At 34.8% G+C, this 26,809-nt stretch overlaps 1 protein-coding gene across 8 annotated transcripts in view; it reads right to left on the minus strand.

The window, feature by feature from the left end:
• The window catches only part of LOC138694995 (inositol 1,4,5-triphosphate receptor associated 2-like), an 89,728-nt gene that overhangs the window by 47,691 nt on the left and 15,228 nt on the right, over positions 1 to 26,809 (minus strand). For 2 of the 8 annotated variants that reach the window (XM_069819261.1, XM_069819253.1), the window contains exon 1: positions 20,505 to 20,571. The exons of 2 other annotated variants lie outside the window; for them this stretch is intronic. In XM_069819261.1, coding sequence (XP_069675362.1) covers positions 20,505 to 20,526 — 22 coding nt within the window. In that variant the 5' untranslated portion in view covers positions 20,527 to 20,571. Of the gene's footprint in view, positions 1 to 20,464; positions 20,572 to 20,674; positions 20,827 to 26,809 lie in introns of those variants that run through there. 4 more of the 8 variants (XM_069819260.1, XM_069819256.1, XM_069819257.1 and 1 more) reach the window with 3 other exon arrangements.

Here is a 26,809-nt window from a genome sequence, read left to right on the forward strand (position 1 = left end):
TTATTATTATTGTTGTCCCGCGCCGTGGCGTCGTGGTCTAAGGCATCTGCTTAGGACTCGCGTTACGAAAGGCGCGCTGATTCGAGTCCTCATGGGGGAAGAAATTTCCTCATGAAATTTCGGCCAGTGTATGGGACCGGTGTCCACCCAGCATCGTTATGCACTTGGGGAGCTACGATAGGTAGCGAAATCCGGTTTCGAATGCCAGCTATAACGGCTGGGGGGATCATCGTGCTAACCACACGATACCTCCATTCTGGTTGGATGATCGTCCACCTCTGCTTCGGCATGTGGGCGTGAGGCCAGCAGCCGGCTGGTCGGTCTAGGCCCGTCACGGTCTGTAGCGCCACGGATTATTATTATTATTATTATTATTATTATTATTATTATTGTTGTTGATTATTCAACTGTCCGAAGAGAGGTCTGAACCTCACAAGTAATACCAACAAGGCACCACTTATGAGGTAACTGTCAGGAGATAACGGGATAGGATGGCCAGTTCTTTTCCCCTTCCATTGCATACATCGCAGACTAGTAACATATTTCACTAATCAGACTTCAGATGCATATAAACAATTGTTCTTCCTCTGACACATACCGTCAAGTGAGATGTAGGCCTACTGCCTGATAATAGATATACATATCAGCCAGAACCTCAATCAGGGGTAAATAATAACTATTATTATTATTATTATTATTATTATTATTATTATTATTATTATTATTATGACGATGATATGGATTTCTTTAATTCATTTAATTTCTGCTGGATTAAAACACTGGAGAAATTTTGGACCCAGAATATATAATGCATTAATTAGAGCTTACCCTGAACTAAGTACACTGAACATACACCGATTTAAAAGACAAATTAGATTAATTATTTAATTGTTTTGTCTTTCCTTAAGCTATATGAAGTTTTCTAATACAAGTGTACTTCCTATTTTCTATATTTGTATACCCGTATGTCATTACAGGATCTGTATTTTACTATATATTAATATTACTAGCCGTACCCGTGCGCTCCGCTGCACCCGTTAGAAATAAATATAAAGTAATTACATAATTAAAATAGGACATTTGATCCAGGGAACATTCGTGTTTGATAGAAGGATACATAGTTTAATATGTTACTTAATTTAAATTGTAGACTATTTAAAAATTTAAATGCGATCATTCTGAACCAGATACCATTCATTTGGTGCAATGACAATTCCTTTAACATATTTCTTAATTGTTATTAATGAAGATTGACATATCTTTTAGTTTTAATGTGTATACTTTATAATACTTGCTATATGTTTCCACTGAATTATGGTAATAGCTTAATTTTAACCATTGTTTTCTACGTCTTCAGTAAATGGCGCTTGGCCCTCTACGGTTCTGAACCCTTCAAATAACTTAAATAGTGATACAGCATATATAGTGATATGTAATTATATTTCTTTCTTTCGAAAATGTAAGAATTCACTATCTCCTGTGTACCATTGACATGGAATGAATATATGTTTTTTTTCTTCCTACTCAAAAATTTTATATTTTTCACATAGGAGTTACTGCAGGAACAACAACGCTAGGCCTATAATCTGAGACGGCGGTGAAAATGTATTGTATTGTTATTTTAAAAGTCTTGTATATCCTTAAATATCAGTCCTATCAAAATTTTGCATAGAATAAAACTTATCGGAAATTATTTTTAAAGAAACTTTTGTTATGTAACACAATAATAAGCGACATATTTCGATTTATTTAATTCAGGCCCCCTTATAACCCCCCTTTTAAATAACGTATTTTGAATGCCATATAGCCTAAAATCTAACTTAATTTATATTCCAATTTTCATCGAAATCCGTTCAGCCATTATCGCGTGAAAAGGTAACAAACATCCAGACAGACAGATAGATAGACAGACATACAAACAAAAATGTCAAAAAAGCGATTTTCGGTTTCAGGATGGTTAATTATACATGTTAACACCAATTATTTTTGGAAAATCGAAAATTACCAGAAAAAATTTGGCTACAGATTTATTATTAGTATAGATTGTGCTGAATTAATACACTCCAATTTTATATAAGTAGACTGAACTGCGCCCGAGCACGAGCTTCTGCTCTTTCGGGCTATGTAATGTAATGTAATGTAATGTAATGTAATGTAATGTAAACCTCCAGGGTAATTTTAAAGCGCAATCTGAAGAAAACCGACTTTAAACATGAGTTAAATGCAAATGAGGTTTGTGTACCTCGTGCAACGCATATTTTCTACGACAATATACTAATTAACATTACTGCAGGGTACGTAGTTACGTAATGCAAAACAACGTCGTCTCTTCTTCCATCGCTCACTTAGTCTGAAAACACGCGTTAAGCACTGTCGCTCCACAGGTAGTCACCATTCAAATCTCACAAACTGAGTTCAGTATTTACTCATTTTATTTTCATTTCCGGTTGAAGCGGACTCTGTTCTCGGCTAAGGCTGGTTCAAAATAAGCCGGAAACGGAAAAGAGAACGAGAATGGAAATAATGTTAAAATAAATGTATTTAAATATTATTTCTGTTCTCGTTCTCGTTTCCGTTCCCGGTTTACTGTGAACCAGCCTTTAGAAAGCACAAACTCAAACTAAGTTGTCTGCTGGTGCAGCTTCAAGCATGTCAAAAGTCCAGAAAAATGTGCGCCTTGTAAGACTTTTTAGATTTTCTTTCGCTTTCAAATCAAATCAATTTTTTCTTTTCCTTCCTATGATTCAATTCTTTTATTTTTTCTTCCTTTCTTATACTTTTGTTTAATTAGAGAGTTATCTTTCTTTATCACTTATGATTTATTCCTTTGCTTTTATTTATTTCTCTGCTGTGTAATTCCGCTCTTCGCTTTTTATTTCTGTTTTCCTGTCCAATTTTCGTTATTCACTTTTTTGTTTTCGTTCTCCTGTCCATCTTCCTCTCTGCTTTTTATTTTCTTTCTTCACTTCTTTATTTCGATTTCCTGTCAATTTTCTCTTTTTTTATTTTCGTTCTTGACTCCATATTTCCGTTTTTCTGTCCATCTTTCTTTCTGCTTTTTATTTTTCATTCTTCACTTTTTTATTTCCGTTTTTCTGTATATATATTATTTTGTCTTCGATTTTTATTTTCGTTCTTCACTTTTTATTTAATTCTGATTTTAACATGTAACGTCTATATTAATTAATCTATGCCTACACTACCAGAAAAAAAGAATCTTTGGAGCGAAAATCCGACTTCGGTTGCATGGAAATGGTTACGTCACATCCGATAAAATGCACAGCCCTCTATACATGTATAGCGGTCTATGGCAAAACAACACTGTAAACGAGTTCATTATTATGTACAAGGGCAGTCCGCATATTATTTATACATAACCAATTTGAAAGAATTTTTTATTGTAACCCTGGAGAGATTACCATATATTTTTAAAAACAATGTTACTCAGATGTGCTTTGACATGGACGCTAACAGAAAAGTCTACAATACATGTGTAACTACAGAAAGTTAATAAAGTTGGCATTGCATACATATGGATAAATAATAATTTGCTGTATATAATATCATGTGTTATACAGCATACCAGTTAATTGTTAACTGTCTGTAGCTGAAAAGTAATTATTTACTTGTCTTCTTAAGAGTAAGATGCATTGTGTTTTAATGTATTATTATTATTATTATTATTATTATTATTATTATTATTATTATTATTATTTGCTTCTTGTTATAGCTTATTTCATTTCATTCATTACACAAAGGCCTACTTAAATCTTACAACAAATTTTATCAACTGAAGAGTATACAGGGGAAACTTGATAAATTACGTTTTACTGTTTTTACAGGACAGCAAGTTAGATGTTTCAAGACTCATTATATCCTACTGTCTTTGGGTTATCTTTCTTCAAAATGTTTTGGACTACTCAAGTTGTTATTCTGTACAGTGAAAGTACACAAACCTACACTACCTGAGCTATTACATGACATCTAAAACAGAAAATTGATAATTATCACGTTCTTCCCCTGTGCCAAACTAACTTACTATTATGACAAGTGTTGTATTGCATGTTTCCACGTACTCACATTTTTTTATGTTCTAGTGATATTTAACTTATTTTATATTTTTCTTTTCATATTTTTCGATAATGGTATTATAATGTGATAAGTTGAGCTATATATAATCATAATTTTCCTTACTGTGTGTACCTAAAAATACTGTATTCATTGTATGCTTTGTACTGCACTATTTTATTACTATTATTATTATTATTACCACTATTCTTATATTATTATTATTATTATTATTATTATTACCACTATTCTTATATTATTATTATTATTATTATTATTAATTGTCTTATTTTTTTATACTTTGTAGGCCTAAGTCTCAGTTATTTTTGACCTACTGTTCACAAATTTGTTATGCTTTCTCCTTTCTTTCTGTATGTTATATATTATGTCTGATTTCTACTTACTTGTTGTTTACATTTTATTAGTATTATCTTATTCAGATTTGTGTGTAAAATTGTAGTGTACTTTGTAAATTTGTAGTGTTTTTTGTAACGCAGTTTTACTCCTGGTTGAGTATTAGAGAAGGCCGTATGGCCTTAACTCTGCCAGGTTAAATAAACCATTATTATTATTATTATTATTATTATTATTATTATTATTATTATTATTATTATTATTATATTATATTATATTATATTATATTATATTATATTATATTATATTATATTATATTACATTATATCCATTACCCCAATTCCTGTACAGGCCTACATTAGACGTCAAGAGCTACGTGCAATCACAGGAATTCCTCAAATCCCCAGTCACTTTTTATTTCCATTTTCTCTCAGTCTTTCTTACTCGTTTTGTTTTCTCATTTTATCCTGCCAAACGTCGATGTTCCTCAATGTTAAGGTACTACAGAGACACGTCGCGATTCTCCCGTGATATTAAGTCAACACTGCGCCCTGCCTGCACCTCAGATAATGACAAATTATGTCCTAAGTGGTATTCGAACATCCGGCTATAGTCTTCGCGGTGGAACTCCTATACAGAGCCTCTTTTCCTTCGTACACTATGACCGACTGAACATAAATCCTACAGATAAATAAGCGATATTTATTTTCTTCCTTAAGGGTTCTGTCGTTTTCCTCCGGTGGGAATTGCTTTCGAATATGAGCAACACCTCATCATCTTGCAGAGCATTGTATTTGCAACATTGTGAAAGACGTCGACAAGTCTACACAAAACAAACTTCTTAGGCCTATGTATAATGTATTTATCCTTCATTTGAATTCATCAACATTTATTAAGGCTGTGGGTAAAAGTCTTAACAAGTAGGTCTTGATACAAGAAGAAGACGACAATCGAAGCGATGTTCCCAGAGATTAGCTTCCTCTTTTATGCTACTTCCCTTTCATGCCTGCTGCTGACCTTGATCCCCTGTTTACAAATCCCTCTATGCAGAGACTCACGCACGTTCGTAGCCATGACATAACTTGAAGAGACCATACATTAAGATACGCATGTTATTATAAGATTGGTGATGGAAGTACCGTGCATAGGGACAAGGAAATAGGCCTATTACGTGGTAGGCTCGGACAGGAACTAACTTGCATTACAGAAAAATCCTAGTCACAAGTGTGTGTACACTGTGCAACATTCTAGTTATAGAAAACTTGTGATAATTAAATTAAAATACTGATATGTTTTCATTTTTTTCCCCTTTGTTATTCTATGTAAAACTATGTAAGGGGTGGTCCTCCAGCTTGGAGGTTGGGGGCGACGGGCTAACAACCCATCAACGTAAAAAACCAGCTTGTTACAAAACCTCAAAATAAGCCTCGGAATTGGACTGATTCTCTGACACGACCACAGCAAAATATATAAATGGATTTTAGGGAGGTGGGATATGATGGTAGAGACTGGATTAATCTAGCTCAAAATAGGGACCGATGGCGAGTTTATGTGAGGGCGACAATGAACAACCGGGTTCCTTAAAAGCCATAAATATATTATTATTATTATTATTATTATTATTATTATTATTATTATTTTAGGTATGCAACGCAGAACTGCACGCATTGTATTCTTCACCCGACATAATTAGGAACATTAAATCCAGACGTTTGAGATGGGCAGGGCATGTAGCTCGTAGAGAAATGCATATAGGTGTTAGTTGGGAGGCCGGAGGGAAAAATACATTTGGGGATGCCGAGATGTAGGTGGGAGGATAATATTAAAATTGATTTGAGGGACGTGGGATATGATTGTAGAGACTGGATTAATCTTGCTCAGGATAGGGACCGGTGGCAGCTTATGTGAGGACGGAAATGAACCTCCGGGTTCTCTAAAAGCCGTAAGTATTAATAATACTTTTATGTTATGTTTTATTAAACGACGCTCACAACTGCCGAGGTTATACCAGCGTCGTCGGTGTGCCGGAATTTTGTCTCGCAGGAGTTCTTTTACATGCCAGTAAATCTAGTGACATGAGCCTGTCGCATTTAAGCACACATAAATGCCATCGACCTGGCCCGGGATCGAACCCGCAATCTCGGGCATAGAAGGCCAGCGCTATACCAACTACGCCAACCAGCTGACATAAGTACGCCTATTATTATAGGTGTAGTTTATTTATTAAAAATGTTTATCACTACGTTACTGAATGAGAATAACCAGAATACTACGTGAAATGAACTACGTGAGGAAAGCTAGTGTGTTCAGAATAGAAGGCAGGCCTACCATGTGAGAACAGGATATGGATAGATGCTAAGGGAACTCAGTGAAGGTGATGAGAAAAGGGGGGTTTTAGGAGGTTAGGACAGGTAATATGGAGTGGGAAAGTGACTAATATGCGTGCCACGGAGAAGGCGTAAGAGGGGCAGATCAAGACACACATGTAATGAAGGTCTGAAACAAGCCGAGACCTTCAACAGAACGGAGCAGAAGACTGTAAGCCGGTAATACAGAGCAGCCGTTTAAAGTCTAATATATGCATATTGTTACCGTATTTTGTCTTAAGAGCAGTCAATCTCGACCATTACTAAAATGAAGCCAGGAACCAATTTTAGTCATTACTCCGTAATGTTTCTCTCAGGCACGCAACCTTTTCATTTTGTTTTGCTGGCATTATTAGTAACGGAAACGACGACTTGTGACCCAGCAACTTCCTAAAATTGCACTGAGAGTCTGATACAAACAGTTAAGGTACAGTATATGTACATCTTTACATACAAAAAAATTTGTCTTGTATAATTTTGCTCAGTAAAATTTTTATACAATTGAGAATGGTACCAGAAAGAGAATGGAGTGAACAGATCCCTTGAAATTATGTCTAAATTGTTTTTAAAAATTATTTTGTTTATAATTTTGACATGCAACTTGAAACATGATAGCGCATGCAGTTTTTAAGATAGAGCCACATTTTTTTTCACTGTTTTATAGCTAAAACTATTCGTTAGTGCCTGACATAGAGCTATTTTTTATTTTTATTTACATTAATTAAATATTACTATATATGTAACTTACAATAATATTTTATGTTGCATAAATCCTGTAAAAAAATCCATAGATAATTATTAATTATATTAATGTTATTAGCCGTACCCGTGCGCTCCGCTGCACCCGTTAGAAATAAATATAAAGTAATTACATAATTAAAATAGGACATTTGATCCAGGGAACATTCGTGTTTGATAGAAGGATAGATCGTTTAATATGTTACTTAATTTCAATTGCATCCAAATAATTAAAATGCGATCATTTTGGTCCAGAGACACTCACTTGGTGCAATGACAATTCCTTTAACATGTTTCTTAATTTTTATTACAGGCAACCATAGTTTAATGAAGATTGACATCATTTAGATTTAATGTGTATATTTTATTTTACTTGTTATAAGTTTCCATTGAATTATGGTAATAACTTAATTTTAATCCTTGTTTTCTACGTATTCAGTAAATGGCGTTTGGCCCACTATGGTTCTGAACCCTTCAAATAACTTAAATTATATTATATCAGAATTTACTGTAATAACATTATAGCATTATGTCCATCTAGAGAAACTACACTTTCCAATGGTGAAATAATAATTAATTATACAAATCGGTTAATTTAGCTTCCGACATTACTTCATACAAACACAGAAACATTCTCTGTAGGCTATCTTTCATAGCTTTCGATTGTTGCTGTCCAAGGCCCCGGATAGACGAAGTCATTTGTCTTTTAATTCATTACACGGCCTTAGATGGCAGTTATTTTAATTTTAAAACTCATTTATCTCATTAAATATCAGTCCTATCAAAATGTTTCAAAGAATAAAACTTATCAGAAATCATTTTTAAAGAAACTTTTGTTATGTAACATTTTTCACAAAAATCAATAATAAGCGAGATATTTCGATTTATTTAATTCAGGCCCCCTTATAACCCCCCTTTTAAATAGCGTATTTTGAATGCCATGTAGCCTAAAATCTAAGTTACAACGAACTTAATTCATATTCCAATTTTCATCGAAATCCGTTCAGCCATTATCGCGTGAAAAGGTAACAAACATCCAGACAGACAGACAGACGTACAAAGAAAAATTTCAAAAAAGCGATTTTCGGTTTCAGGACGGTTAATTATACATGTTAACACCAATTATTTTTGGAAAATCGAAAATTACCAGAAAAATTTTGGCTACAGATTTATTATTAGTATAGATTAGACGAAAATACACGAACTTAATTCATATTCCAATTTTCATCGAAATCCGTTCAGCCATTATCGCGTGAAAAGGTAACAAACATCCAGACAGACAGACAGACGTACAAACAAACATTTCAAAAAAGCGATTTTCGGTTTCAGGACGGTTAATTATACATGTTAACACCAATTATTTTTGGAAAATCGAAAATTATCAGAAAAATTTTGGCTACAGATTTATTATTAGTATAGATTAGACGAAAATACACGAACTTAATTCATATTCCAATTTTCATCGAAATCCGTTCAGCCATTATCGCGTGAAAAGGTAACAAACATCCAGACAGACAGACAGACGTACAAACAAACATTTCAAAAAAGCGATTTTCGGTTTCAGGACGGTTAATTATACATGTTAACACCAATTATTTTTGGAAAATCGAAAATTATCAGAAAAATTTTGGCTACAGATTTATTATTAGTATAGATTAGACGAAAATACACGAACTTAATTCATATTCCAATTTTCATCGAAATCCGTTCAGCCATTATCGCGTGAAAAGGTAACAAACATCCAGACAGACAGACAGACGTACAAACAAACATTTCAAAAAAGCGATTTTCGGTTTCAGGACGGTTAATTATACATGTTAACACCAATTATTTTTGGAAAATCGAAAATTATCAGAAAAATTTTGGCTACAGATTTATTATTAGTATAGATTAGACGAAAATACACAAAATTTAATTAATGTTCTTAATATTACAAAAGGCTCTTAATCACATCGAAAACAAGGAGTAGAAAGACCATTTACGCATTATATGGATGTCACAATATGTTAATGTTCGGACCTGGGATAATCTGACTAATTAAAAGTGAACTAAAAACTGGCCCAAAGTGAACTGATAAGTCAGGCTCTGGTATATCGAACCGGTTCTTTTTATGAACAATAACGTTCCGACAAGAGTGTTTTCATTATGTTTGACTCTGGCTAGAGTGATTGTAGAAATAGAAAGCCTTTTTTTAAGTATGCTATTTAACGACGCTGTATCAACTACTGACTTATTTAGCGTCGATGAAGTTGGTGACAGCGAAATGGTACTTGACGAGATGAGGCCGAAGATTCGCAATGTGATTAACTCTCATTCGTCTTATAGTTGGGGAAAACCTCGGAAAAACTCAACCAAGTAATCAGCCAAGCGGGAATTTAACTCACGCAGCTCCGAATCAACAGTCAAACGCCCTGCCGCCTAAACTATGTCGGTGGCTTGGAAAGACATACGTGTAGGGTGTATGTATGTGTGTACATTTTTTTGTGAAAGTCTTTCCATTCAGCCATTTTTCCGTAATTTCCATTACCAATTCAAATTATATATTGTATTGTATTAAATTATATTATATTATATTATATATTATATTATATTATATTATATTATATTATATTATATTATACAGAGTGGGTTAAAAGTCGCTTTCCCCAAACACTCCCTTACGTTTAATTACACTGAATTTACATTTGACTATAAATTCCTTTACAGATTTCGTTCAAAATGGAGGCCCTGTATCTGGATACACAATTCACAACATTCACACATTGACTTACAGATGGCAGAACATAACATTCCTCGATTACTCAAGTCGTCTGTTCAAGTTTCTAATCACTTGGCGTGATGGCGTGATTGAACATCAGGAAATCTTGTCTCGAAGTCTGCTATCACCAATGCTATGTTCTTATTGTGCTTCCACCAACATTGTAGCATAAAAACACGTTGTTCTGTGGTCAATTTAAGATTCATTGCAAAAAAACTAGCAGTTATTTCATTTGCATATATAGATGCAACCCAACACAATAAAACAAAATAATAATAAGAAATGACATCTGAAAAACAATTGACGCACTACTTAATACACCAGCTATTCATTTATGCAATTTATGCCATATATATATATATATACATACATACATACATACATACAAGCATGAAACCTAAGAACGAATATTGGGGAAAGCGACTTTTGACCCACCTTATATATTATATTACATTACATTATTATATAATCCTTGTTGTTGCAGTGAAAACGAATACAGTATTTTCAATAAACATTATTCATTGAACGGCTCTGTAGCTATAATACTACAGGGACATCATTTTATTTTTACTTCAAGTTTTATTGTACCCCTTCTACTAATGACGTTCAACCGTCCTCCACACAGATCCAAGACCGCATATACAGTCATAGTAGCCTTACGGTCATAGTAAACAGTACGTTCCAAAAATATGTTCGCATTTTCCAGTGACGAAAGAGCTTTCAATATTGAATCATTTTCACACAGGTACTGTCGTCAATTTGCCTACGTCGTATCCCGGTTTCCCCCATCAGCTTTTATTCGCCAGCTAGTGACTGGGCTGTCTTAGCTCTTTTCTGAGAACATTGATTTCTGTTAGGAATTGGACGTCTACGTAATATTATACAACTGCTTAAAATAACTTAAATAAAAGGCCCTCGTTAAGTAATTAAATGTCACGTGATTTCCTCCCTTTCTACGTCCCTGCGACATTACCACTTGGACGGAGAGTAGATAGCATGTCTGAGTAATTTTATCTTTTCGGATCGGGGAGAAGTTAAGATTGAATTTACAGTACGTAAGGTAATCTTTTATAGAGCATGTACAGAATTATTTCAACATGAGTTACTAGTACGAAGGACAAAACTGGTAATTGGAATTACATACAATAGACTATAGTGCGATAATATGCAAAAAAGAACTGAAGCCTGTATCGAAATGAACGGCCACCGTTTTAAAAAATGTGATTAAATATCCATAGTATGATTATTTTTTAATTTAACTTCATTCTCTATATTGTACGCTAATGTGCTGTAGACAGTATAATATACACTGCATAATGAATACGTCCACATGGACAGCTCAGTTCGTGAGTAAAAACACTCATTGTTAATACTGTACTGTATTTTGATTAAACAAAAACCTAATGGAAATGATCAAACTCAAAAGCGCAATATTTCCTAGTTTACGTAAATGGATGAACTATTTTTCTTCCCTCCTATACCTAGGAAAGTGATATGTTTGTACATTACGCTAGCATCATCGAACTCCAGTCGTGGAAGGAGATAGCAAACGACGTTGATCCAGAGGTATAGGCAAGTTAATATTAAAAATGTTAGTAAAAATAAAATGATGTCCCTGTAGTATAGTCAGAAAGTATCGGAACTTCGGGTGCCAACGCCTTGCTCTATAGGCAACTTCTCTGCCTTGTTCGTGTGGTATGTGACCTACTTTCCAAGCGTATAGAATTAGTGCGGCTGAGCATGAGAATGGGGAAGACTAACGTAGCCGGAAACCAATCGAAATACAATGCAGCTCTCAGCTTCGTTTAGTGAAGGTGTAGGTATATGTGGTAAAATGAGCTTGAAAGAACAGAGAGGTAACATTAAATTTTGTGTTAAACTCGGTAAAACATTTACTGAGACTTTGGCACTCATGCGCCGAGTGTATGAAGAAGAAGCAATGTCTCGGACCCGAGTGTATGAGTGGCACAAGCGCTTCAAAAGTGGCCGTCTTTCAACGGATGATGATCCACGTTCAGGAAGACGGAAGAAATGAGAGTCGAGTTGCACAAGAATTCAGACGAGACCACAGAGTCAACAGATGATGTGGCTACTTTTTTAGGCATTTCGCAGTCCATTCTCCACAATGATTTGAAAATGCAACTGTTGTGAGGTACAATATGGCACGTTAACTCAGGTTTGTCAATGATATGGTAATGTACAGTAATAACTGTAAATAATGTAAAATCAAAATGTAAATAAATACATTTAATATTAGCTGTAAATAATCCAGAAAACAACAATAGTGGTAGACATGAATAAGCCCGTATCTCTTTAAGCTTGCTTCTCTGACCCTAGGTTTCCCGTATCAAAATGTTCATTAGAAAATCCCTTACATCCTGTTTAATTTTTGCACAATTTTCCTGGAACAGCCTGTATGTGCATGTATGCACTTTACTCCATTCCGTCCTCTTCATCCTTAACAGCGTCTTACGTAATGTAGCCTCCTAGAACCTCTCCCCAGACAACATATAAAAAACTTGAGTCACGAAGCTGACGCGATTTTCTCGTATGTGTTAGTGTTTTGCGACAATTTATATCCTTTTCGTAATGCGAAAGATATTTGCTTCATAGTTTATGTTGATTATCTTATTCAAAACACATACACAGCTAAATGAAATCTTTTTACTAGGCACCCAAATATGAAAATGAAGTTTCGTTTTCTAAAGAACACACAAAGGACATTCTTTATCAATCCGAAAAGTACTCTATTTTGCATAATTTATAAATTCTAAGGGTGCTATTCATAGACATTTCGGTAGCCCGCGCTACGAGTGTGCTAAACTAGCCCCGGCTAACGACTGGTTACTTGTACAGGATTCATATGATATGATATCGCTAACACTGGTTTATGAATACGAAAAACGTTAGTTCGCTGATCAGCCACCGGAAGCCCGCGCTAAGAATGTCTATGAATACGGCCCTAAGGGATTAAGTGCATGCATGTAGTAAAATTACTTTTATACAAATATACATAAAACATAATTTATTCATATATCGATGTTACCGGTTCAGTATTGTGGCACTACTTCTAAGAACTCAAAATAATATCACAAAATACATGACTAAGATTAAAATGAGAGGTATTTCTTCTATGATAGCCAGCATCCCACTTCGCCGTCCCAAATTGGTTCCTTTCTTAAGTACATCTCAAAATAAAGCAGAGGCTACACAGAATGTCTGCTCAATACAAATGGAATTACAAAAGGTATACACGCCATGAAGGCGCTTGGGGGGCATGGCTTGGCACTAGAATTGCGTGGACGGTACCACACTCCGACCGTCTTTACCGCCGAGAAAAATCCAGTACTCAATTTGATAGGAGACTGAGTGAACATAGGGACCGTTCTGGAAGTTTTGGCAACGAGAAAATCCTAACAAACAAGGGTTGAACCAAGGCCCTGCCCGTCCGTAGCCGGTTGTCTGCCAACTGAGCTACGAGATTTGAATTTCTGCTTATGACTGATCACTAGGCCGCGGATGTTTTAGGCGCAAAAATTAGGCATAATATAAATACAAAATAGGCACTTATGTTAACAAAATGGGCACCAAAGAATCAAAATAAGCACTGAATAAACCTTTGATCAATTACATTCATGACTAAAAATACAGGCCTACAAAAACACTTTACTTCAAATATTAACAAGACAACGAAATAATTAACTTCCCTTTTTGTTTAAGGGGTTAGGTACAGCTTACAGCAGTAAAATTTTGGAAATAGTCAACTTTTTTTTTCCTCCATTACTGTATCTTGAACAATAATGAATATTAGTATGTGTAAAACACTGTCCTTCTGCTATATGAAAAAAGCATTTTTACAATTTAAAAAAAGTTATTTACATTTTTTTTTTTTTTTTTTTCCAAAATTCAGTTCACTGTGCAGTGATGAAACGTTTCCCACATAACTCAAAAACTAATCAACATTTTGTGATGAAATTTTTTATGTGTATTTATGCATGTCATATCTACAATATGATGCAAGATCACTTCTCTACCTTTGATAGATTGCATGATAAAAAATAAATTCGTTTTAAAAACTGGTCGAATATCAGAATTTTCTTCTAACACAAAATAAAAAAATATATATATATTATTTATTAAGGAATGTAGTTGAAAGAGCATGGTATTGTAAACATGAGTTTCAGCAATAAAATAAAAGAGAGAGAACACGAAAAAGTTAACAAGTTTATGAGTTATGAGGGAAACGCTTCATCACTGCACAGTGAACTGCCAACATTTTGAAAAAAAAAAAAAAAAAAACTATAGAGAGACAATCGAAATGATAGCCATCCAAATCTTGGATTTAAAATAGCGGCATCCTAATCAATTCAAATGAACGAAAAAGAAAATGTAAATTAATGTTAAAAAAATACATAATGAAATTAAAAAATATATATATTCTGCGGCAAGATGTGGTAGCTATCAAAACGATAAAAATTTATTGAAAACTAGCCGTACCCGTGCGCTCCGCTGCACCTGTTAGAAATAAATATAAAGTAATTACATAATTAAAATAGGACGTTTGATCCAGGGAACATTCGTGTTTGATAGAAGGATAAATCGTTTAATATGTTACTTAATTTAAATCGTATTTAAATAATTAAAATGCGGTCATTTTGATCCAGAGACACTCATTTGGTGCAATGACAATTCCTTTAACATGTTTTTTAATTGTTATTACATGCAACCATAGTTTAATGAAGATTGATATATCATTTAGTTTTAATGTGCATACTTTATATTACTTGCTATATGTTTCAGAAGTTACTGTAATAACATTGTAGAATGTCCATCTAGAGAAACTACACTTTCCAATGGTGAAATAATAATTAAACAATTAATTAGCTTCCAATACTACTTCATACAAGCACAGAAACATTCTCTTAGGCTATGTTTAATAGCTTTCGATTGTTGTTGTCCAAGGCCCCTTATAGACGAAGTCATTTGTTTTTATTTCAGTACAGCGCCTTAGATGGCGTTGTTATTGTAATTTTAAAACTCATTTATCTCATTAAATATCAGTCCTATCAAAATTTTGTATAGAATAAAACCTATCGGAAATTATTTTTAAAGAAACTTTTGTTATATAATATTTTTCATGAAAATCTATAATAAGCGAGATATTTCGATTTATTTAATTCAAGCCCCCTTATAACCCCCCTTTTAAATAAAGTATTTTGAATGGCATATAGCCTAAAATCTAAGTTACAACGAACTTAATTTATATTCCAATTTTCATATAAATCGGTTCAGCTATTATCGCGTGAAAAGGTAACAAACATCCAGACAAACAGACAGACATACAAACAAAAATTTCAAAAAAGCGATTTTCGGTTTCAGGATGGTTAATTATACATGTTAACACCAATTATTTTTGGAAAATCGAAAATTACCAGAAAAATTTTGGCAACAGATTCAGTATTAGTATAGATAAATACTATGCATTGAATATTATAAAGGTGAATAGAGATGGTGATTGATGATGTTCAATGAAGATTTTAAAATGGTTGATGCAATTGTCTGAAGAGTCTAAGAGAATAATTTTTTTAAATCGTAAAAATATATATATATATATATATATATATATATTTTTTTTTTTCATATAGCAGAATGACAGTATTTTACACATACAAATTTTCATTGTTGTACAGGATACAGTAATGGAGGAAAAAATTATGAATATTTCCAAAAATTTTATTGCTGTAAGCTGTACCTAATTCCTTAATACTTTCATTCCTGTTCGTTCTGTCTGCTATACTCGGCATGGCAAAGAATTACAGAAATCATTTCTAAATTAGTGGGATGTAAGCTATGCTCTTGCTGATTAAAACAATAGTTTATATGCAGAAAAAAGGAAGTTCGACATCCACTGATACCATAGCTGCATATCTGAACTTTGAAATATTGAAAAGTTTCAAATCTTGTGGTGTTGCGTGTTGTTCTCTGTTTTTCCTCTATGTGAGAAATATACAGTAGCATGCAAATTAATCCGAACACGACATATTTTTACATTTTCTATCATTGTGGGTCTCAAAGCTGCTCATACCGCTTTAATTGACATCTGTAGTACGTGTAATTCCATTGTTGAAGGTCTGTCATTATTTTTTTATAATATGTGACATTTTGCCTGTCGTTTTGTACTTATAAGCATTTCAGTTGTGTTGAAGACTTAATACTGCAATCCTGTGTACATTCTGTCGTCTTCACAAATGGATACAACTCCACGAAAACGGTCTAAAATTATAACATTAGCAGAGCATTCTTCTATGACACAGAGGCAAATTGCTGCAGAATGTCACATCGGTTTGGCTACTGTTAATTCGATCTTAAAACGATACAGGGAGACTGGATCCATCACACCCCAGAAAAAAGGAAACTGTGGCCGGAAAAGGAACACTTCACCTGCAGATGATAGTTTAATTGTCAGGAAAAGTAAATTAAATCCTAGACTAACTGCTGTCGACTTAACCCGCGAGTTAATGGCTACCACTGGGGCGAATATTCACGTCACAACAGTGCGGCGTGGGCTTTTGGAAGCTGGACGAAGGGCTTGTAAGCCTATTAAGAAGCAACTGCTAACCCCTGTTATGTGCAAAAAAACGCTTAATGTGGGCAAAATTACATCAACACTGGAGAGTGAATGACTGGAAGAATGTACTTTTTTCCGATGAGTCTCATTTCGAGGTCCACGGCCACCGTGTTTCTTACGTACGGAAAGGATCCGAAAAAGTAACAGCAGCTCATCTCCAACAAGCACCCAAATACCCCCCTAAAGTAATGTTTTGGGGTTGTTTTACACATGAAGGGCCTGGAGCATTATTACCTATCAAGGGAATGATGAATTCTGACAAATATATTCACTTATTGGAAACCAGAATCGTACCCCAGCTGCAAAAATCATTTCCGGATGGCAGAGGTATGTTCCAACAAGACCTGGCACCATGCCATACGTCTCGAAAAACTACAGAATTCTTCAACAAGAAGAATATTCAGGTACTCCCCTGGCCAGGCAACTCACCCGACATCAACCCCATTGAGAACTTGTGGCCAATTTTCAAAAGAAGAATGCAAAAAATGGATTGTTCTACAAAGGAGAAGATGATTTCTGCCCTCATTGGTGTATGGTTTCGCGATGAAGAAATGAAGAATATTTGTGGGAAATTAGTGGAATCCATGCCAAATCGTCTCAGAGCTGTTATTAGGAACAAGGGAGGCCACATAGATTACTGTGGTATGTCTTAGATACTTTTTTTTAATCCCGTTTGAGTGTTTTTGCATAAGTAATTACGTTTTTCGGATTAATTTGCACGCTACCTCAAGTTGAAAATAAATGGAGAAAAAATTGAATAAGAATTAAATATACAGAAGAATATCTCTAAAATAGGCACTTTAAGGCAGAATAGTACAGAAAAAGGCATTTTTCGGCACTGCAAAACTTCATCAAATTGACTCTAGGGTATACATATGGCAAATAATTTATTTAATATTTTGTTTTCAGTTTCAGGGGAAAAAATAGGCATTTGCCTGAACATCCGAGGTCTACTGATCACTACCAGAGGAGCTACTTTTGAATGTAGTGGGTCAACTCGTCACTAATCAAACACCCATCAAACTCTACTTAGCGTTTTCACTGGCATAACAGTGAGGTTAGTCATCACAGTTTCCATTACTAAATAGAGGTAGCTCATTCTGCCCGTGATTTTCCTAAGGAACTAAGACAATGTCAGAATGAGCTCTAAATACAACAAATGGACTACATAATCGCCCACCCATATGTATATTTCGGCATTCTACAAATTTAAGCATTCGCAAATCGGAGCCTTGGTTTACGCATGCCATCGAGGACTTCTGGGCAGTTAATTCCGGCATTCAGTCACTCACTGTAAGTCTATGGACTCATTTCCCTTGACATGTAAGGATTGCGATGCTCACCATTCACTACGCCAAGGTTAACATCTTGGGCGACCCTGCTCAACTGCTACGAAACCTTGCTGCGAACTGTGCTATGGGACTAGTCACATTCTAAAGTGATAGGCCTACTTAATAGGTTTAACCGGTGCGTACACATATACGGTATGCCCAAAACCACTCTTTCTTTCGGTATGATAAATGTTGAAAACGAGTTTTTCGTAAAAAAAATTCAAAACATACATACGTATAATTTGCAGCATCATTAATACGTTCTCATACTTCGCATGATGGGAAAAATAAACACAGTGTCAAAGAATTGCAGCTCGCTCACAATCCATTTCTTAAAGTGTCCTTAACCATTGTTTAAAACCTTACATTTCCAGAAAGACATATTTTCCCCATTTGTACTCCTTTTTTAAGGAAACCCGGACGTGAGTTTTCTACATTTTCAACATAGTATATGCTTTTTATTTTTTTTTCTTCCTGAAAATATGAACGATATCTGCATGTAATATTTTTTATGTAAATTTAGAATAATAGAGTTGAAAAGTACATTTAAATATCCTAAAAATTATAATACAAATTTGCAGTTTACAATTCAGTACATGACAATATTGGTTTACATGACAATAACAATTGTTACGATCGACATAATTTACATTAATTTGGTGCAATTACATCTAAGTCTAACATTTTTTATTGTTATCGCGTATTTTAGCATTTGGGTATCACGTAAATTGCAATTAAAAATTAAACAAAAAATAAGGTCACCAAAGAACCATAAACATTTTCACTTCACATATTTTTAGTATTACTCGCACTATAACAATTTTATTTATAGTAAATAAACTTACGCACTCAGAATACTTGTTAAATTTTAAAGAAGGAAGACGTCCAAACAAAAAAAAGGGCTGGATTCGGAAAGAGTACCTAAAACGCTCATTGCATTTCCGCGTTGACGCAAATAATTAGTGCAACGGCGACCACCAGTAATGGAGTTCAGAATTTTGCCGATTTGAAATACCAAAACTTTAGCGATATGACCCCAAGGACCGAAGGTCTCCACAGCAAAGGGGATAAAGATATAATTGTCTAAAAGATGTGTATATTTATTGACTTTTTTCTTCACGGCTAATTCAGCAGCAGACGCTGCGCGTCTGGAGGTATTCGGCAAGTGAGATGGAGCTAGAGTGTCAACGCAAGTGGAGTCCCAAATTAAAAATTTTCCTCTGGACCATGGAATTAAAGTAAGACTATCGGGTTAAATAGTTTGATCACGGTGAAGATCTTAATTCTACATAAAAATTTAAGATGAATTAAAACAACGTTGCTTTAAAGTACCAATATCTCTAGATATATTAATCACGTGGGAGAATTTCTCATTTTCTTGTATCAAGAATGAGAAGAAAATTATATTGTGCCTAAAAATGACTACTACTGAGATCATTTTACATGAAAAATTAATTAATGAAATTGTATAATTATTAATTAATAAATTCAATAAATAAAAATTAATTCTGAAATGCACATTTTTGCAGCTATATAAACAAAAACTGGCATTAATTAAGATTTTATCGTTCTCAAATGCCATGCAAAATTTTATAGCTGTAGCTCCATGGGTTTCCGAGATAATGATGCTTAAATGTAACGTTGTTTTAATTTTTGTATACATTTATGTCCAGAATTAAGGTTTTTATTGTGAACTATTCAATCAATTTCAATGTACTTTTCAATGTATATTTACAGTACTATGGTAAATTTTCATGGAGGTATCTTCAATATTTCCAGAGAAAAATAAGAAATAAAAATATATATTTGAATCGGTTATTGCTGAAAGGAACTAAATCCACTTTTTAAAGTTTTGAGATAATCGAAAAAAAACTGTTTTGTGGACAATCTATCGAAGATTAAACCAAAATATATTGTACACATGAAATATATGTGTACAATATATTTTGGTTTAATCTTCGATAGATTATCCAAAAAACAGTTTTTTTTTCGATTATCTCAAAACTTTAAAAAGTGGCCTTAGTTCCTTTCAACAATAACCGATTCATTTGTTGAAAATGTAGAAAACTCAAGTCTGGATTCCCTTATTGTAGATTATTATTATATATAGTACATAACCCATGTTCACAAATTGTTTCACTAAATAATCCTCAGGAATATGCGTACTTCGATAAATACCATAATCTCGTTAAAATCACCCTATACGTAAGAAAGACCTTACTTTCTGGAACAATTCACACACTCTTCTTCCTTTGCCTCACCATGCAGCAGATACGTCCCCATGCTCACAGACACCAGACCAGCTATGTTCTCTTCCACACTTCATCACAGTTCAAATTTCACCTCATTAGCTTCACGCGATTTCTTAGCTCAAAGTCCGATCATCATTCACATATTGACATTGTCTGACAACCTATGAAACTTTCCATACCTTTTGGCCCCTCTCCCAAGGTTGTCTTCTGCTCATCGTCAGCCGGTACGTCTAGGATCTATCAAAACTCAACGAGTTCGCTAAGTTGACATCGCTCCATAGAACAAGAGGCTGAAAACCAAATGCTGTTGACATATGCCAAAGCCGTAGTAATCTGCAGCCGTAACTGATTAACTCCAGGTGAGATAAGTTCCACAATTTACTTGCGTCATATCGACTGCACTACGAGATAGGGGTGAGTGACAAGATATGGTGTTTAACACCGAGTTACGGAGCTTGTACGTGAGAAAGGAGGAAAATGTTGTGAAGCGGGTCTACTTTTTCTAAACTCTATAAACAAAACAATACTTCTGGAGTTTGCCGGCCCGGATGGCTCAAGCGGTAGGGGCACGGCTTGGTCCGAAGGGTTGTGGGTTCGAGTCCCGCCTCGGTCATGGGTGTTGTGATTGTATTAGTATAAAGGAAACAAAGGTAAACAAACAGAAAACAAAAATAGATAACTTTGGAAAACGGCCTCTGGCCGGTCGAAATTAAAAAAAAAATAAAAAAAAGTGAATCCTGCGACTAAAGGTGCGTACACACTTAGCGAACGAACAACGAACGAATGATGAAGTAAAATTTCGTTGTTCGTTCGCTGTTTGGAGCAACGTACAAATTGTCAGAAAACATTCACATTCGCTCATTATCCGCAATAAAGGCAGACGAAAATATAATTATAGCAAGTGCAGCCGTTGTTATTATAGGCAGTTTAACAAAAAGAAAGTTAAAAAACAAAAGGCGATGGTGGCAGACGCCACTCTACGAAAGTCGCAATCAATATTAGAGGCACTGACTTGCTTCACGATTTACGTCGGATGGAATCGGGACAGTTTCACAACTTCTGTCGCATTTCAGAAAGACTTCGAAATATGTATTACTGTGCAAAATAGGGCCAAAAATTTCCAAGAAAGACACAGGCTGGCGAGAAGCAATACCTATTCAGGAAAGACTAGCATTAACACTTCGATATCTCGCTACAAGAAATTCGTATACAAGTTTAATGTATTTATTCAAAGTGTCGAAACAGCTAATTACCAGGATTGTTCCAGAAGTATGTACGACTATAATTGAGGAACTGGAAGATTTTATTAAGTTACGACTGCAAGACAGGGGACAGTTTCAGTACACGGATACCTCACTGACAATAATTATCTTAAAATACTACAAAGAGAGATTTGTTTATGTTTGTCGAATGCGCATCATGCTTACGAAAAGACACTTTTCAGTGCCAATAATTTATTTTGTGTGCACAAGATTGGAACTTTGTTTTTTGTGGGCGTGAATTTGTCCAAAAGGAACGACATATGTTTATACGCGAACCAAGGTGACTCGTACACTTCATAACTCCCCATTCCAGATATTTTATGGACTTCTGTCTTTCCCTCCGGAATGATGTCAGTAGGGATTCAATTTCAATTTTATTTTTGACTTCTGCTCCCTACAATAAACAACAAACATGTATCCACTGAAAATAAACAAACAAAAATAATTTTCAAATTTTGCACGTGTTTGACTCGCCTATCTTGCAGCTAAACGTCTTTCCAATAGGTTCCCAAACATCATGTTTTCTTACTTTATTGCGGTATGTAGGATGCTTGGGATTCCATGAAGTTTCCTGCTCCCTATATGCATTAATAAGATTTATAACAGTGTCTTCCGCCCACTCCAGTTTCGATATCCTGTTAGTGAAATTGAACTAAGCGCTGCGTTCTGCTACGAACTACTAACTAGTGGCAAATCCCGTCCACAACGAATACCAACTTCCTTTGATGTACCGACAAGCGACGGATCACTTCCGAAAGCAAATCAAACTATCGGTTTGCCTTTGCTGCGACGTACACACGTACCGATTTCAATCAGCGAAGGCAATCGTTTGTCGTTCGTTCGTTGTTCGTTCGCTAAGTGTGTACGCACCTTTATAGCTAGAAACGAACAAGCGAATAAACAGAAAAGGCACCGAAACAAAAGAAGCATCAAATAAAGAGATATCTTACAGTACAATTAATTATAAAATAAAAGCACCATACAAAGACTTAGATAAAACAGAACTTTCTCGATAATCACAAGAGAGGATGGGCTTAGCTTGGTGGAGGCTAGAAATATGGAAATTGAAAAATCAGGAGGGGTAACGTAGAGAAGAATATCTGCCCCCTTTGCGACATGAGAGAAGATGCGTTCCATATAGACCTAGTATTAGAATGTGAAAAAAACAGATAATACAAGGAAAAAGTAATTTGATAAAAATGCTTGAGTATGAATAGATATGTAACATATAAGGAAATGTGTAATACAACTAATATAAGAGCGGTGGACGAACATCATCTCCGTAAGTAACTTTATATTACTTTAACATCAAACAATTTTGGCATTCAATTATTGTAAATTATCATCCTAATTAATTTCTGGAAACTGTTAAATTAAATATTTATAAAAAATAACTATGAATAATAAAAATTCAACGAGTATATACAAATTATATCATGTGTTCAGATTCCAACTTACATGAACATAATTCACTTATCTTATAAAATCTTGATAACAGCATTTATTTCGGAACACTTGTAACAGTGGGAGTAGTCCACTTGGTGTCACACCTATCTAATCGAAAAACTAATTCAAGACGTTGTAGTTCATAACTTATCTACACAGAAATAAAAAAGGGCAATGTCCGATCTCTATTTATAAGATTCCATAGCGTTCACAGATTACAGGTTAGAAACACACGGAGGGAGATCATCTAAAGACGATCGGAGTTGCCTACTTCGGAATCTACCCACCGAACTTTCGCGTAGGGTTTTATTATTATTATTATTATTATTATTATTATTATTATTATTATTTTGTGAGTAGGGTTCGAAGGCTTGTACGACAGCCTGAGGCTTATTGTGCGATGATTAAGCCCTTAGTACCGCATTTCTGTAAGTATGTGGTTCACTGCTTGGTGGCATTTTATCGATTCATCTACTGTATCCAAATCTGACGGAGTCTCTCTCTTGATATTCCATAGCCTCCTCAGATCCATGGCATCTGTTTGCAAATCACATACCACGTCCCGCTGTATTCTATATTAAGCTGGAGATAGCAGCACTGTAGATACCGCGATTCAACATGGTGCCACCTGTCCGAAGGAGCTACACAGAGCTACCAGATTCCTGGTCTGTCGTAGTTCGTTGTAGAAGCCCCTTCGACTCCCTGGGATCTTAAACAGCTCTACCAGATAGATGGGTAGATGACACCTGTAGGGGAATCACGGCACAGCGTCTGTTGAATCTTCTGGTTGACCTGAAACTCTGCTATCTTGTCCGCCTCACGTGTTACTAAGGATTTTTCCATACCAGACCAGGCCGGGACTCGAACCCGGACCGCCTGTGTGACAAAACGAAGGTCTAGACGACTCAGCCATCGCAAGGACTATGTAAGCCTATTATATTACTTGCGTGTTTACTCGGCGGAAGAGGTAATGACGAAGATGACGCAACATTACTGTATTACCAGACAAGGAGTAATAAAAGGTAATAATAAAATACTGTATGTTTAATTTGGTAATAATTTAGGTCTTTCTCCTTCCTCACACGCACGTACGCACGCGCACACGCAACACACACACACACACACACACACACACACACACACACACACACACACACACACACACACACACACACACACACACATATATATATATATATATATATATATATATATATATATAATTATTGGTATAAAATATTTATTTCTCTAATGACATGAAACATTAACAAAAAAAAATCAATTGTCCATCTGATTCATCATCTTAAACCTGGCTTTCCAATATTTTCCGTATTGGTAGAAAATATTAGCCTACTTATAAGTTACTATATTTTTGGCATTACTATAGGCTTACTTTTAAGGACTTTTGTTTAATTATTTACTTATGAGTCATTATTGATCGAGTACCCATCAACTGTAACGTACTTGACATTGGCTAACTACCGGTTTAAAGTACAATACGTTGTTAGCAGTCTTACATAATTTTAACGGAACTGTTACAGCTGCTTCGAGAAAACTGATTTTCTCCGTCATTAACACAAAATTATACATTTTCATGAAAATACTGTATGCGACAAAACAATACTGAAATTATCGCTCATCTGCTGTCTATGTTTTCCTGGCAACCAAGTATTTATTTATATATTTATTTATTTATTTATTTTATATGATAATTCAACATATTCTGAAAGTTAGAATTTATAAAACAGTTATATTACCGGTTGTTCTGTATGGTTGTGAAACTTGGACTCTCACTTTGAGAGAGGAACATAGGTTAAGGGTGTTTGAGAATAAGGTGCTTAGGAAAATATTTGGGGCTAAGCGGGATGAAGTTACAGGAGAATGGGGAAAGTTACACAACACAGAACTGCACGCATTGTATTCTTCACCTGACATAATTAGGAACATTAAATCCAGACGTTTGAGATGGGCAGGGCATGTTGCACGTTTGGGCGAATCCAGAAATGCATATAGAGTGTTAGTTGGGAAACCGGAGGGAAAAAAGACCTTTGGGAAGGCCGAGACGTAGATGGGAGAATAATATTAAAATGGATTTGAGGGAGGTGGGATATGATTGTAGAGACTGGATTAATCTTGCACAGGATAGGGACCGATGGAGGGCGGCAATGAACCTTCGGGTTCCTTAAAAGTCATTTATAAGTAAGTAAGTAAGATAGTTCAATATATTTCAGTGTTGTGTTGATTTCTGCAATTATGGTTCTCACAACAGAGCATTATTTCCGGTCATACGGAATGGGGCGTCAGAATGGGAAGAGCTTGCGCCACGCTATAGAGCAGTACCAGGACCAATTTAACAATGCGGCACCAAATAACACAACAATGTTAGCTATTGTCGAGAAGTTCCGACGTACGGGATCAGTCTTATGTCGCCTTGCATATTATAATGACTTATCTTGATTTTCAGAGTATGTTTGTAATTTCAGTACTCCGTATGACCGGAAATAATGCTCGGCAATGAACATCTTCACCACTGTTGTGAGAACCATAATTGCATAAATCAACACAACACTGAATATGCAATGTCAAACTATCATATGAGGCGTTTAGTTATAAAATCAGATACATCACTAAAACATAATTTTTCAGAATGAAGGAAAAACGTTTGCAAGAAACCAAGGATTTGCAATTCATTCACAAGCTAAGAAGTTCTATGACAACCTAGAAAATGTTCCAGGCGCCGTCCATTACTCTCTCGGAAAGAAGTCCACATTTCCCACCAGAATCAAGAGCCGACTTCCAATGGACCTCATATTATAATCAAAATTCATCATCACACCAACCTATGTAAACAATTATTTATTAAAAATTATTTTTGTTCATTGAGGAGCCCAATCTAGGCTGCCCTCAATTCAGTGTCATATATTATATTTATAATTTTTAGAAATGATCTGTATAGCGTTAAATGCGCTGATCGATCAATAAATTGAAAAAAAAAAAGATTTGCAACCAATACTATTCTTTCATCATACAAATCCATGTGATGTATCTGGCTTTGGACCATAACAGTGCTATGGCAGTTGTAGAATCATATGAAGACATGAAATACAACATTAACTCATTTTAGAAAAAAAAAAAGTGATGTATCTGATTTTGCAACTACAAGCCTCATATAAAATCTATACTAATAATAAATCTGTAGCCGAAATTTTTCTGTAATTTTCGATTTTCCAAAAATAATTGGTCCTAACATATATATTTAACCACCCTGAAACCGAAAATAGCTTTTTTGAAATTTTTGTTTGTTTGTATGTCTGTCTGTCTGTCTGTATGTTTGTTACCTTTTCACGTGATAATGGCTGAACCGATTTATATGAAAATTGGAATATAAATTAAGTTCGTTGTAACTTAGAATTTAGGCTATATGACATTCAAAATATTTTATTTAAAAGGGGGGGGGTTATAAGGAAGCCTGAATTAAATAAATCGAAATATCTCCCTTATTATTAATTTTCATGAAAAATATTACATAACAAAAGTTTCTTTAAAAATAATTTCCGATAATTTTTATTCCATACAAAATTTTGATGGGACATATTTAATGAGATA

The sequence above is a fragment of the Periplaneta americana genome, chromosome 2 (genome assembly GCF_040183065.1).
Source record: "Periplaneta americana isolate PAMFEO1 chromosome 2, P.americana_PAMFEO1_priV1, whole genome shotgun sequence".
In the NCBI taxonomy this organism is placed as follows: Eukaryota; Metazoa; Arthropoda; class Insecta; order Blattodea; family Blattidae; genus Periplaneta; species Periplaneta americana.